At 34.6% G+C, this 14,662-nt stretch overlaps 1 protein-coding gene and 1 pseudogene across 8 annotated transcripts in view; one reads left to right on the top strand and one right to left on the bottom strand.

Moving 5' to 3' along the window:
- The window catches only part of DENND1B (DENN domain containing 1B), a 260,254-nt gene that overhangs the window by 33,536 nt on the left and 212,056 nt on the right, over positions 1-14,662 (top strand). The window contains exons 1-2 of one of the 8 annotated variants that reach the window (XM_021677230.2): positions 4,354-4,510; positions 6,688-6,810. The exons of 6 other annotated variants lie outside the window; for them this stretch is intronic. In XM_021677230.2, the coding sequence (XP_021532905.1) occupies positions 6,789-6,810 (22 nt within the window). In that variant the 5' untranslated portion in view covers positions 4,354-4,510; positions 6,688-6,788. Of the gene's footprint in view, positions 1-4,353; positions 4,511-6,392; positions 6,811-14,662 lie in introns of those variants that run through there. One more of the 8 variants, XM_064360209.1, reaches the window with a different exon arrangement.
- Positions 3,805-4,277, bottom strand: LOC110569545 (large ribosomal subunit protein eL24-like; annotated as a pseudogene).

Below are 14,662 nucleotides of genomic sequence, written 5' to 3'. Positions count from 1 at the left end.
TTTAAGACTCAATTATGTTTTATTAAGATGAATTCATTTGCTTATTTTCTGTCTGTATATCTTCTTTGGTGAAATGTCTGTTCAGCTGTTTCTCATACATTTTCTTTATTGGGTTGGTTTCTTATTACTGAGTTTTGAAAGATTTTAATATATCCAGGATACAATGACTTTGTTGGATTTGCATTTTTTTCTCCATCTGTATCTTGTCTTTTCATGCTTTTAATTAACATTGTCTTTCACAGAGAATAGTCCTTACTTTTGATCAGTTTATCAGTTTTGTTTTTATTTTCATTTACAGTTCATTTAGATTTTCATTTCCTTTTGATTTCTTCTTTGTTGGGTTATTTAGAAGTATGTTATTTAGGTTACAAATATTTGGGGATATTTCTGTCATATTTTGCTAATATAATTCCAGAGAATATTGTGGTATGACTTGAATCCTTTTAAATCAATTAGGACTTGCTTTGTGGTGCAGTATATGGTTTTTCCTCCTAAAAGTCCCCATACACTGAAGGTTTTTGTTTTAGATTACAGTTAAGTTATTTGGAAACAGTTTGAAAATTTGAGGCTTGCTTTTAAGCTTCGGTAGGTGAAACCAGAGTCGACTTCAGTCTAGTGCTCATTTTTCCCACTGCTAAGGTATTACCCTCTGAGTACTGTACGCAATACTCTGTTGTTGATGAGCTTTTCCCACTCTGGGTGGTGTGAACGTCAGCTGATCCTGGGATTTTTCCCTGTTTTTTTTTTTTCGGGGTGGTTCTTTCCTCAATGTTGGATAGTTTCCTCATATGTGTGCGCTGATCATCAGTCCACTAAAGTCTTGGTGGGGGTTGGTGGTGAACCTTCTGCAGCTCTCAAGAGCCCTATTCCTGTGAAGCTGCTTCTCCTGTTCTCTTTGTGGACTCCAGATGATTTTGGGCTTCCAACCTCATCTCAGGGAGACCACCGGGCACTGCCTGGGTTTCTCCCACCTCATGCCACATACTGGAAACTCCAGATAATAAGACCAATTGTAGGCTTACCTTATTTGTTTTATCTCTGTCAGGGATCACTGTCCTGCATTTACTGATGTCTGAAAATTGTTTCATGTATTTTTTTAGATTTTCAGTTTTTAAGAGGGAGAGAGCAAATACAGTTTATACTTTCTCTTGGCTGGAAGCAGATGTCCTTTTTATGGATGTAAAAGTGCTGCTTTAACATTCTGTATCTATGGTTAGAGGAAACGCTATGGTAATTAAGTACATGGGTAAGTAATTTTTGTGAATGTAGTTACCATGGAAGTTCTGAGGTTCTTCAGTCATCTTTTTGCCAAAAAGTGATTCTGTGTCAGCACCTTCCATGTTGTATTTCCCAGTTCATAACCCAAGTCTTCTATGAGATAGAAACTGGCCCAGATTAGGTCGTGAGTTTGACTTATTCAGCTGTAGCCTGAGGTCACATTCACCAATTGTGGATGCACCTACTAAAAACCCACCCTGAGGATAGGATATAGCTCCCAGAAAAGAGGGAATTGTTGTGACTTGGCCATCATTCTCTATGTGGATTTAATGTTATTTTTTAGCTTTGAAAGGAAAATATTTCTATGTCTAAATGAGAAAAATAGCACCTTAAATTCAAAATTCAGCATTGTTTCTAAATAGTTTGCCATGAAAGCTTCTTCTCCAATTATAATATTAGATACTCCCTTTTGTCCTCTTATATAACAGAGGGTACTCATGCATGCTAATTCATACTGGATCAGTGCAGAGAGGAGAAGAACTGTAATAAACAGGTGTCAGAGAAATCTGTATAAATATAGTTGAAGGGGAAAGTAAATAGGGAAAATAAATTGTAGGAAATTAGGACGTAATCAAAACTTGCTGGAAGCAAATGAGCTGGCTTATCTGCTTTCCAGGTAAGATATCTATCTTGCCCTCTCCTTTCTAATGCAATTTTAGAATAATACTGGAAATTTTGTCTTAGAAGTAAGTAATGCTTTATTTCCTCAAGGTGATTGGAAAACACAGTTCTACCAGACCCAAGAGAGATTTGTAACTCAACAGGAAGCCATAGCTTTACTTGTTTTTCTTTTTTGAAGCATATTTCTAAGTATTTATTTTTAAATTTACCAGTTTTTACATAATTAGAATCTAGAGGCTTCCCTACTTTTAGTAAATTAGATTCTGGATACCTATGTGAATGTTTTTCTTGTCTAGCTAAGAAAAGGCCCAAAAATGAATAAGGATCATTGCTGCATTCTCGCTGTAAGGGTTAAGTAGGAGAACTTCCTATAATACTTAGTAAAACAAGTCTAATAGAGTGCAAAAATCTCCTTGTTTTCAGGAGCCTATGGAGTCTTGTCATACCTCCAAAATGGAATGTTTAATGTTGCTAGATGGATGTCCACAAGTGTTTAAAAAGACCTGCTATTCACTCTTTGTCAGGTCTTTTTAGAATTATAGATGATTTATTGAGAAATCAGGTTCCTGGGACATACTTTATTTTAAGGATGGAAATAAGAGTGTAATCTACATGTTGGAAAAAGTTTCCCAGGTGATTGTTATGCATCTGAAAGTTTGAAGCCATTGTCCAAAGGAATAGGGCTAAGGTGGTGCTTTGATTCAGCCACTTTACCATGGGCAGATGACTTTCCCACTATTCCGTTGGAGATATTGCGGTCGGGTTTATTGGTGTGCTGCCTTATAACTGATTGTAGGAAAGGAGCAGTGTCTCTGATATGCCCTATGTGTGCAATTGGAAGAACTAGGATAGAGTTAGGAGTGGATTAGGGCTTATGGTGGATGATACTATCATATGACAAAAAAGATAAAGGATGATTTAGACTCAGAATAGGCCTTTTTATATGCAATTAGGCAGTCTTGGGTGATTTTCAAGAGCGATAGCAACAGATTTTTTGATGTCTTGCATAAATGCTTGTATTGAGAAATCTCCTTTATGAAGTAGTCTCACAAAGACATTCGAAAGAATAGATGCTTGGGTGTGTCCTCAGCAGTCACAAATAAAGAGGAAGCTGTTTTCAGAATGAGTGGTATAACAAAAATATGGATAGCAGACCTAACAGAAAGGCAAGGAAGATCAGTGGAGCCTTGGAGCTAATGAATAGCCTTTCTAGTACAACAGGAATAGAGTATGGGCATTTGTAAAGAAAGGTTACAGTAACAAATTTATCACAGATTATCTCAGGGATGATTTTTATGATATACATAGAATTTATCATTTTAATTTAAAATATAAGAGGCTGGACATGGTGGCTCATAACTAATCCTAGTGATTTGTGAGGCCAAGGTATAAAGAGTGCTTCAGGCCAGAAGTTCAAGACCAGTCTGGACAACATAGTGAGACCCTGTCTGTACAAATTATTACTGTTATTTTAATTAGCTGGATGTGGTGGCATACACCTGTGGTCTTAACTATTTGGGAGGCTGAGGCAGCCTCAAGTGAGGCTTCAGTAAGCTGTGGTTGTGCCTCTGTACTCCAACCTGCGCAAGAGAGCAAGATCCTGTCTCAGACAGACAGACAGACAGACAGACAGACAGGTAGGTAGGTAGATAGATAGATAGATAGATAGATAGGTAGATAGATAGTTTGGGCAAATCATTTAATGTTAAATCTCTAAATGAGTAGATCTTATGTTCTCTCTGACTCAAGATGTTTGCTATTCAAATTCAACAAAAGTTTTAATCTGCAGCCTAAAATTGAGCTTGAAATCAAAAGAGTGAGTTGTTTAGCAGTATTTCAATCTACACTTTCTTCTTCTTCTTTTTAAAATAGTCCGATCTTTATTTAAAAATCTAATCTGCCAGCTTAGCGTTTTCCACCAACTCTGGAGCCGAAACTTGTACAGGCTTCACAATCATTTGCTTAGCTGCTGTCTTTAGAAGTGCCTTAGCAGCAGCCATTGCAGTCTTTTTAGACACCTGCTTATCCTGTTTTGCTTCCTTAGAAGCCCTGATAGCTTGTTCTTCTTGAGGCTTTCTAACTTCAGGTTTCTGATTCCTTTTGGCCATGATATTAGCAAGAGATGCACCAGTAATGGCCCTCTGGAATTTGACTGCTCCGCGGGTTCTTTTCTTTTGAACTTCTTCCGACTGTCCCTTTTTATGCTTCCTTCTATAGAGGACAGTCCGTCCTGTTTATCTGCTGAGGATTCCTCTTGGAAAGGAACGCTGACTCGCATTTTGCATTAAGAAACTGGAAAACCTTCCCTTCGGTCCTGGCGTAGCACCTCCGTGTCCAGGAATCTTGTACCCACTGAAACCGCACAGCTCGACCTTCATGGCGGCGGCTCCACGGGAGGAGGAAAGATGGCCCCAACCTATATTTTCGAATAATGCCCTTTAAAATTCATGAAAGTCTAAGAATGCTTTGTAAATTGAATGTTTCATAGTTCACACTAAAGTGAACATAAACTGTTAAGCAAAACTTTAGATCACCTCTAACAAAGGAAAGTGCCGGAGAACCCAAGAGAAGTAGCTTCAAAGTAATTTTTTTTAACAGTGAATACTCTCAGGTCTTGGACTTTTAAATTTTATTTAGTTTAATTGCCAAAAGCCAAGGTATTTTATATCCTTTCTGTGAAGCTGAGTAGCATTCTGAGGAAATAAAACCTCGAAGCAGAGGTGTTTTGTAGAACAAATAGTAGAATAAAGCCATTCTGCCTCCAGTATTTGGGTGGATGTACTTGGTTCTGTAATCATTTTACAGATTACATAATTCATTGATATAAAAAATACTTAATGGTAGACATGATGGACCTATTCAATATTGGTTTTTATACCATTCTGTTAACTTTCGTGTTATTCATATATCATATAGATTTAACCAAATCTATTTTTTACAATTGCATATCAGTGTTATATGAAATGTTCTTTTAAATTTTGTTAAATTTTTGATCCTTTTTTTTCTGCAGAAGTAGGAATGAAATATTTAACATTTTCTGCCAGATGTCACTTATTCACTGTGTTCCAGAGTCTTCAATTTAAATGTTTGCCAGACTTAGATTTTCATGTGTCTATTAAAAGAGTAGGAAAATACTCCTCCATGCCAGACATCTGCTATGGATAAGCATTGATTTTTTTCCCCCTTAAGAATAGATGTATTTCTTTTGTTAAGTTTGTTGTAGGTTAAAAAAGAAAGTACATTTATGTTTCTCCTAAAATTTGGGGAATCAATTTATATTACTGTATGGAGTATGTAAAAATGATTTATTCTTTAATTCTGAATCCTGAATACAGTAGTGACACCCTTATCTTTCATTAATTGCTATCCATTTGTAGAGTTTTGAACTATTCTGATTATTATGTAAAGTTTATTTTTTAAATTACTAATGTATTGCAGTAAATTTTGACAGAAGGAAAAAGATTATTCTTTTTGTACCAATAGCACAAAACATCTATTTTTGTGCATTCCTTTTTAGATTTCAATATGAGCTTATTAAATGTGGTTATAATCACATATAGTTTTCACTTAATAATTTTCAATAACAGTTGTTGCTATTGGTGTAAATTATAAGATGATATTTTAAAAACTGCAACAGTCCCCAAAACCTCTTGTAAATATTTATGAACTCACCCATAACTTAATGTACTTGAGAGAATTATCTTTTATTGCTATCATATGACCAAATTTAAATTTATCTAATGTATTTAACATTTTACAGGTTAAAAAATTTACAAACAGTTTTTATAAGAATGGTTTGGTTTATATACTCTTGTTTTCATTTCTAAGCCTTAATCAATTATTGACTTTTTAGTTTACTATTTCTCTTTTGCTTAATATTTTAAAACTTATTCAGGAATATGAGAAGATGACGGTTTTATTTTGACTTCTGCATTTTGATTGGGTCCTTCAGTGACAAATACAGTAGCAGAATTTCTAATGATAAATCTTTAATGTAAAAACTGCAAATAACATGTAATTTCTTATAATTTTTTTGAATGTATCTCTTAGTTGCACAGATTTTTAAATGTAAGAGCTTAGAGTGTCATAAATAAGCCTGTGTATTATTTTAAGAGCACGTATAGAGGAAGGGGTTGTATGTTGGTAAAATACATTTACTGACCCATGTGTGAATTGGTGACCAAGATTGTCAAATCATTGAGTTCTAAAAGTTTTTCTCTTATCTTTATGTTCAACAATAGAAAGTTTTACCGTATGGTCAAATAACATCTTCATCAGGTTCTCAACAGGATACCTTAGTTAATTTTCAGCTGAGTGCTTGACAGGATTTTCTCTTTGGCTTGCTGGTTGGATGAGAGTCTAGACACTGAGAGGCCAGGCTTTCGTGGGGCCTCACAATATCATTATTGTGCAAGTTGAGTAGGAGCAGCTTCCTCTGATGTAGGGGCTCCATGCCCAAACAGCGAAGACAAAGACAGAGCTTTTGTTCTCAAAGAGAAGAGCTAATCCGACTGCTGCACACAGTGAAAAACCTTTTATGAGAGAGGGAAAAAAACTTTCCTGGAAGGTGAAGGGTTAGCAGTTTAACCTCTGACCATAAAATAAGCTGGTAAGGGGAAAAAAGTATTGGTTAAGGTAGAAGAATAACAGGAGAAACATTCATCGAGGTCTGTATGCTGTGTTTGTAAAAATAGGTTAAGCAAATAACTGTCAGTGTGGATACTTGAGTTCTAATAATACATGCATATTTCTGAATGTGGTTTTTTCTTTGCTTATTCTTAAACATAGGTGTTTAAACTTCTTAATTTGAAGAGTATGTATCGAAGACCACACTATAAATGCAGGAAACCGTAAATGTCTAATATTTGCTCTTTTACTTCTGTCAAGTTATGAATATTTATTTTCCATTGTGTGAGTACAAAATCTTGATCCTTTTTCTTCATTGTTTTTTCCCCCGATTTCCTTATTTAATATGATCACATATGTCTACAGAAATAGACAAGTAGAACACTACATATCTGCGGTACATAATTAAGACGTTCTCCCATTTGGTCTTTGGCATTTTGGTACTTATTCTCTTGGTACCTAGGTCTGGTGGTCAGTGTTGTTATGCAACTCCTTGAAGGAGATGGTTGCAATCCTAGCGTAAAAAGAATTTGGAGACTTCTGTCTGATCTTATATTGGTATTATCAATACCGGGAATGTAGTTACAGTCAATTTAGAAGTGATGGAAGTTAAGTTGCTAATAACTCTGTCATTTGCCTGCTTTTTCTACTGACCTGGACTAATTGCATTTCCTTCTCTTGTCAGTCAGATATCAATCTTGAGCAATAATTAAGGTTTTATGCATTTGGGCTTCTTGCTTGGATATATTAATGTATGTATCTTATTCCTGAGAATAACTATAAAAATGGGGAAGCAGCAGCTTTTATTGAATTGTTTGAGTCATATTCTAAGGTTGTTTGCCATGGTGCTTTTTAACTAATGTTTTAGTTAAACATTTTAGCTTAATGTTTCTTTTGTTATTCTGATTGCCTTTGGTAACAATACACATTTCTTCCTGTAGTGACCCAGTTTTCACTTTTACCATGACAGAAAATGAGAAAAGGAGATAGAGGAGGTAAAAGAGAGGAGAGATTGTGCTGGTGATTGAGTGATAATGAGGTAAGGGTGAAGAGATAGGATAGAAAATAGAAGTTAGGAGTGAACTGAAGAAAAGAAGAATATGTGAAACACATAGGTGGGCCAGTTAGGTAGGAATGGGTGGTGAGCTGTTATGCAGCACTCTTAAGTGTTGAGTAGTTAGTTGACTATAAATATAAAAATTTTGGCTGGGCTCGGTGGCTCACATCTATAATTCCAGCACTTTTGGAGGCTGAGGCGGGCAGATCATTAGGTCAAGAAATCAAGACCATCCTGGCCAACATGGAGAAACCTCATCTCTACTAAAATACAAAATATAATTAGCTGAGTGTGGTGGTTTGAACCTGTAGTCCCAACAACTTGGGAGGCTGATGCAGAGAAATTGCTGGAATCCGGGAGGCAGTGGTTGCAGTGAGCCAAGATCATGCCACTGCACTTCAACCTAGTGACAGAGTGAGAATCTGTCAAAAAAAAATTTTTTTTTTCTTAAGGAATTACTCTTTAAGACAGAAGTATAGAAGGATGTCATTTTAAAACAAGTGATCAGACTTGGGAAGGTCCTAGTTGAGGGGACGTAAATTTATATGAGGAGAATGAAAGAGCCAATAATAACCTACCATTTTGCTTAATGCATTATCTCCATTCACTATGGTCAAATTTCTGCATCAGTATCTCAGCATTTTTTCCATCTTACCTTAAAACAACGAATATAGTGATAGCTAGGCGTTCTATGTGTTAGTCTCTATTCTGAGCTCTCTTTCTCTATATATGTATTTTATATATATATACACATACGTATGGATGTATCTATATAATCTCCACTCATCCTATCAACATCTCTCAAGGTGGGTACTGCTATTATCACTACTTTACGTTGGAGAAAAGTGAGGCACAGAGTGCTGTGTAACTTGAGAAAGATCATGTATCGCAAGCTTGTCCAACCTATGGCCTGCAGGTTGCATGTGGCCCAGGACAGCTTTGAATGTGACCAAAACAATTCATAAACTTTCATAAAGCATTTTAAAAGTTTTGCTTATTTTTTAAGCTCATTAGTTTATTTTATGTGTATCCCAAGACGATTCTCCTCCTTCTAGTGTGGCCCAGGGAAGCCAAAAGACTGGAAGCCCTGATGTATAGGGAGTGATTGACAATGCATGGCATGTCTATATGAAGTTTGACTTCAGAATCCAGCCACTTAACTACTATGCCGTGAGTTCTTAGAATTCACTGAAGATAAAATTATATACTACTGAAAGTTTTAAACTTAAAATGATTATCCCCCAACTCTTTTATTGTTTTGCTTCCTTAGTACTTTTTGTAGGACAACCTAAATGGGAATTAATTGCTCACTTTCCTAGAAAATAGCCTGGTATTAGAATATACAACTAAATATATTTTCGGTCTGAGGTCATGAATTTCAAATTTATTCTTTTTCTTTCAGTTTGTGTTCCTACTATAGCTTCTCAGTTAATAATTATTTTTCTAAATGTGTGATTCTGTTTGTTGTTCCAAGGGCATAATTCTTCTCTTTATGAGTTCTTTACTAGTCTATTTTAATGCCTTTGACTGTCTCATTTTGTCATTGTCTCTTACAATTTGTGATGTAAATACTTTCAAGAAGTTACCAGAAAGATTTCAGTTGTCCTTTATGTTGAATCATGAAGTTGTCATGTGGTAATATCAACATTATGGGTTCTGGTAAGTTAATTTTTAAAGTGATCAACCTATTCTGAGATTGTATTTTCTTTTGATAGTGTGACTATAAAATTCAGACATTTCAAAAACATAAAATAATATACATATATAATGTATATATGTACCAATTCTGATTAAACAACTTGTATCTGACTTTTTTTTAAAGTGTTCTTAAGTTCAGGGAAACAGGTTTAATAATGTCCATGTTCATTGTCTTTTAAAATGTTAACCTTAGAATCTGCAAATCTGGATAAATTCTCCTTCATTTAGTGTGGCACATTTAAAAAAAATTAGCTAAACAGAAACTATTTCCAGTCTAAAAGCCACCATAGCAGATTAAAAAAATTCAAATAGCCCCTTACTTTAAATATGTGATTAACCTTAAAGAATTTTTTTCTTTTCTAATTTAAGTTCCGACGTCATAATACCGAGATAAAAAATAATGGCCCCCTGATACACTTTATTTGGCTTATATGGTATTTATGAAATGTTTAATCATTTTTCCCAACTAGAAAATTAGGTGATTTTTTTTCATAGAAATTCTGGCTTTTCTTGAAAAATCAAAAGTATCTGTCAACACTGGGCCAACATTTCACATGGCTGGAGCTGAATAATTGTTGCTTTCTTGAAAAAGGGAACAGGATCTATTTTTTTTACTATATGTCCTTCCGTAGTCTGTCTTCTATAGGCTCACTCCACTCATTTATATTACCTATATATCCTAAAGGCATTTAAATCTCCCCTTTGTCTTTCTACCTGTAAAAAAGGAATATATTTGTGTAATAAATAAATATTATACCTTGACTTTCTCTCAGGTTTTAAAAAAAATCTTAATTAAAAAACAAGTTTCATACTATATTTAAACATTATTTTACTCTGTTTTTAAAATTCTTTGTGCTATACCTTTGGTTCTCAAAGTGTAGTCTGGGGGCCTGTGGCAGTTCCCTGGAGTACTTTAGGAGTTCTGTGAGGTCAGAACTGTTTTCATAGTAGTGAGATGTTATTAGCCTTTTTCGCTCCCATTTCTCACAAGTGTATGGTAGACTTTTGTTAGGCTTCAGGACGTGATGAAGTTATGTTTGATGACTAATGAAATGTGTACTTAGGGATTTTTGTGCTTTACTAATTTCTAAGTTTTGATTTTTAATACATAAATGTCATTACTATAACTCACATGAATAAAAGTCATTTGATAACCTCAGTGATATTTAAGAGAATAAATCAGTTCTGAGACCAAAAAGCTCAAGCGGTACTGCGCTGTACGTTATGGGGGATAACTAAAAACACATCAGTGGCAAATGTCCAAGATAATATGCATAATTACTATTTATTCTGTATGATTACTATTTAATTGCCTATTTTTTCTTGAAGTATGGGGCTTTCTTAATTAGTAATGGCTTTACTCTGCTGATTTGTTTATCTTTAGTGAAAATATGTAGTGAAAACAAGGGCAGATCACTTGACTCTCTTTGGTGTTAACAATTATTTGATTTATTATATTACCTTTAAATCAGAATTGATCAGGTTTGTGTTAGAATAAGTTAGTTACTTCTTAAAATAAGCACATTAAAATAAGCAAGTTAAGTTTATGACATTTACTGTGAAAAATTGATATGATAGGGATGAATTTTATTTGCATTATATCATTATATATATATATTGAATGGAAGGAATGAAAAATATATTCAATAAAAAACTGAAAAAGCTACCTTTTTAAAGTATACATTAAAATTTGAAACATGATCCTGCTTTCAGGAGCTTTGTTTAAATGAGGAGACAAATAAAATGGTTAAGTAGCAATGGTTATTGCCTGGAAGTGGGACAGTCTGTGTGGCTGCACTGTTTTGGGAAGGCCTCATAGCATAGATCAGGAATAATGCATAGATTTTAGAAACACAGAGAAAAGTGAAGATAGGATTTCAAAAGGGGCATACAGGATGTGTTGGAGTCTAAGTAAATTCTTGGCATTGGGACTACATTTTACTTACGTGAAAAGACACCTGGACTGAGCAGAAAATTTGCATTGGAGTTGGTGCGAAATACATTTAGATAGGTAGGATGAAATTAGGTAGGAAGTGCAGAATTTTATAACACTGGTTTTAATATATGAAGTTATTTATTATGTTAAATTTGAATATTCTATATGAGGCATTAAATATTAATACAGTTTGATGAGTTAGGTTTTTATTAAGCAGTGGTAAGCCACTGAACATTTTTTTGTGAAGGGAGGAATAATAAAAACTCTTAAGATTAAATTAGTGGCATTGTGTTGAGAAGAGCTGAGTGGAAAGGAGAATAGGCAATAAGAATTTAGAGTAAGATGAATATGGAAGAGGAGGAATGGATGAGAGCTACATTTTGAAGAAAGAACTAACATGATTAGGCAGTTGATTAGATATAGAGGATGAAGAAGGCATGTTAAAGCTGATTCTGAAATTTTTAGCATTGGTGCCTGGGTTCCGTAAGTAGAGTGAGATGGATATGATGCAATGTTGGACACTAGTTAAGGGGATGGTGTAATTAGTCATTGGGAAAATTGATTTGAGATACAGAATTTTTGCTTCATTTATGCTATATATCTGTAAAAACACTTAGTTTTAGATATCACATTATACGTTACGTTCTTATTTTTAGTCCAGTTTAAAACAATATTTGAAACCTGAAAAATAGCGGAAGGTTTTAAAAGGCTTGAGAAAAATTTCTTTACAGAAAGATTTGCAGCAGTGGTTTTCAATCAGAACTCCCCAATCACCTGGGGAGTTTTTAAAAAATTGTAGATGTGGCTGCTGTGGTATTGGGTGGGGTGCAGGGTCACTTTTAAAAATTTGAATGATCTTCCTTAGGTAATCTAATGAACAGAAAGGGTTGAGAACCACTGTGTAAATATAGAGGAAATAATTTCTGAACAATGGGAAATATAATTTCAGTAAAAGTTTTTGAGTTTTTAAAAAATTACATATAAGGGTGATCCATTTTTTTCCCTTCAGCTCTTTAACAAGAGAGAAAAGAGTTAAATATCTTCTGACAGATTTAGTTGGACATTGGGAAGAACTTTCAACCATTAGTTTATTGTTGGACACTTTAAGAGGGAAGCTGGGAGATTTGGAGCTGTCCCTGTATATGTGTAGAATATGAAAGGATGTGCCTTTTTTTGTTGTTGTTAGTGAAACGTAAAGGAGCTTTCCATGTAGGGAGAGGAAACAGGGTCTCTTGTGACCCTTCTTACCTCTGATCTATGACATATGGACAATTTTGTATAATCTCACATAACAAATTATCCTTGTGAACTTGTGTTTGCTCTTGAATTTTACTTAGAAGTAGAATCCAGTCCCGTTGGCCTCAAAACCAGATCACTGTTTTCTATTTGAAATACATAGCAAAGTATTTTTAATATAATTCCCAGTAACTTGATAATTATATGTTTTAAGAAAAATGAGTGAAAATTACTGTAGGACTTAATTATTAGTAAGCATGTTCAGACTAATAGTTTTCTGCCCCTTCAAGGAAGTGATTCTTCTTGCCAATATCACAGTGTTGTGTTTACCAGTCATAATACTGACCTTAAAGGTTAATGATATTTAACTGTTATTAGTTTAAGGAAACTCTGGATACCATCAGGGAAGATTTTAGAAATAAAACAACATATTTAATTAGAAACAGAGTAAAATATTCACATCTCTACTTTCATTTGCTTTTCATACTACATCAATAGAGACCTGAGAACTGAAATTAACATCTAGGTTATGCTCATTTTGTTATTATAGTTTTACATTAACAAGTTTCTTAATTTTTATTGTGGACATTTGAAAGGTGTTGCCCGCACGTCCTTAGGTTTTTCTAACATGAAGGAAAAGAAGACATCACATTGGTATTTAGACTCAATTTTTTCCAGCTTGATAACCTCTGTCTGAGTACCTTTTGAGTCTCAGTCCCTTTTTTAGGTATTCATTCTCTTAATATTTCTGGGGCCCTCCAGGGGTATCTCATAAGTGCTGAGGAATTGCTTATCTACCTCAGCTACTATGCTTCATGCCTTTGTTCTTAATGTCTCACTGCAATTATTTCCATATCACTGGTGCAATCGTTTGTCTAGCCCTTGTTTTAGTACACCCCCGAGGATTATGCTTCTGACACTGTTGGGTGTTGACAGTGATATTCACTCTCATCTTAGACCACTGTTTGAAGTATATCCTATTTTATTATTGCCGCCCTTGGCTCCTGGACTGCCATTCCTGATGATGTTGCTATCACAGGTCTTTCCATTTTTAACATCATATGATCCTTCACAGCCTGGATTGTGGTTCTGCAAAGTGAATAGGAGGGCTCCTCATCATCTGTGTTGAAGTTCTGCAGATCTAGATCTCATTTAGTTTTACAAAACACTGTTCTTTCCTTTCCAGAGTACTTACATGCCAGCAAGGTCACTGGGTCAAGGTCAGGTTCATAAAACACCCACTATAATCTACTGGGAGAGTTTCCGTTGGACTTTCTGACCCTTATTGCCCTTGCCATGAATTCTGTCTCCAGAGTGTGGATCATCTTGTAAATCTTATGTTATTTGCTTCCTTCCCTGACATTTTACCACAAATTGTCTATCTATCTATCTATGTATCTATCTATACATCCATATATATATGTATATCTGAATTCCAATCCATATATGTTTATATGAATGGTATAAGTTCTTTTCGTAAGAGGTTCATTTTAAATATTATCTGTAGCCTCATAACTCAGTTTATTATATTATTACCTTTCAGTTTATACTCAACACAGAGCCAGGGTGATCCTGTTAAAATATTTTCGGAGCATGTCTCCTCTCTTCTCAAATGCTTCTGTGGCTCTCTTTCCCAGAGTGTAAGCCAGGTTCCTTTTTATCAGTTGTAAGGCCCTTTATGTTCTGCTTCTTTCTCCTTAGCTCTCTGACCTTATCTTATCTCATTATTTTCATTTATCACTCTTTTAGAGAGATTTCGTTCATGTGAACAAATATAACTTTTTTTTTCAAGGCTATAGTCTTTTTTAGGGTTATATAGTATTTCATAGAATAATAATGGTATAGTCATTTTCATATTGATGGGCATATAGGTTATCTTTCACAACTTTGCTAATTATAAACAGTGCTTCAGTAAACATTGTTTTATGTATATGCCTGAAACATGAAATATGTAATTTCTTGCATTTTGTAAAAAAGGAGAATTTTTCTGTTACAGTCTCTTTAGCTGCTCCTGTAGTGATGGTTTATTCTTGGTAAATCTTTCAGTTTTGTCTTTCTGAAAATATATTTATTTTCCCTACATTCCTGTTTGCATAGTTCTTAAGTTTTTGCATATATTATTCCACTGTCTTCTGGCTTCCATTGCTACTATTGAGAAGTCTGCTGTCGATATAATAATGTATACATTTTTCCACTTATCTGTTTTTTCT

The sequence above is a fragment of the Aotus nancymaae genome, unplaced genomic scaffold (genome assembly GCF_030222135.1).
Source record: "Aotus nancymaae isolate 86718 unplaced genomic scaffold, 86718_ANA_hifiasm-v0.15.2.pri h1tg000039l, whole genome shotgun sequence".
In the NCBI taxonomy this organism is placed as follows: Eukaryota; Metazoa; Chordata; class Mammalia; order Primates; family Aotidae; genus Aotus; species Aotus nancymaae.
The sequence above is the reverse complement of the archived record's forward strand: the minus strand, read 5'-3'. Positions and strand labels throughout refer to the sequence as shown.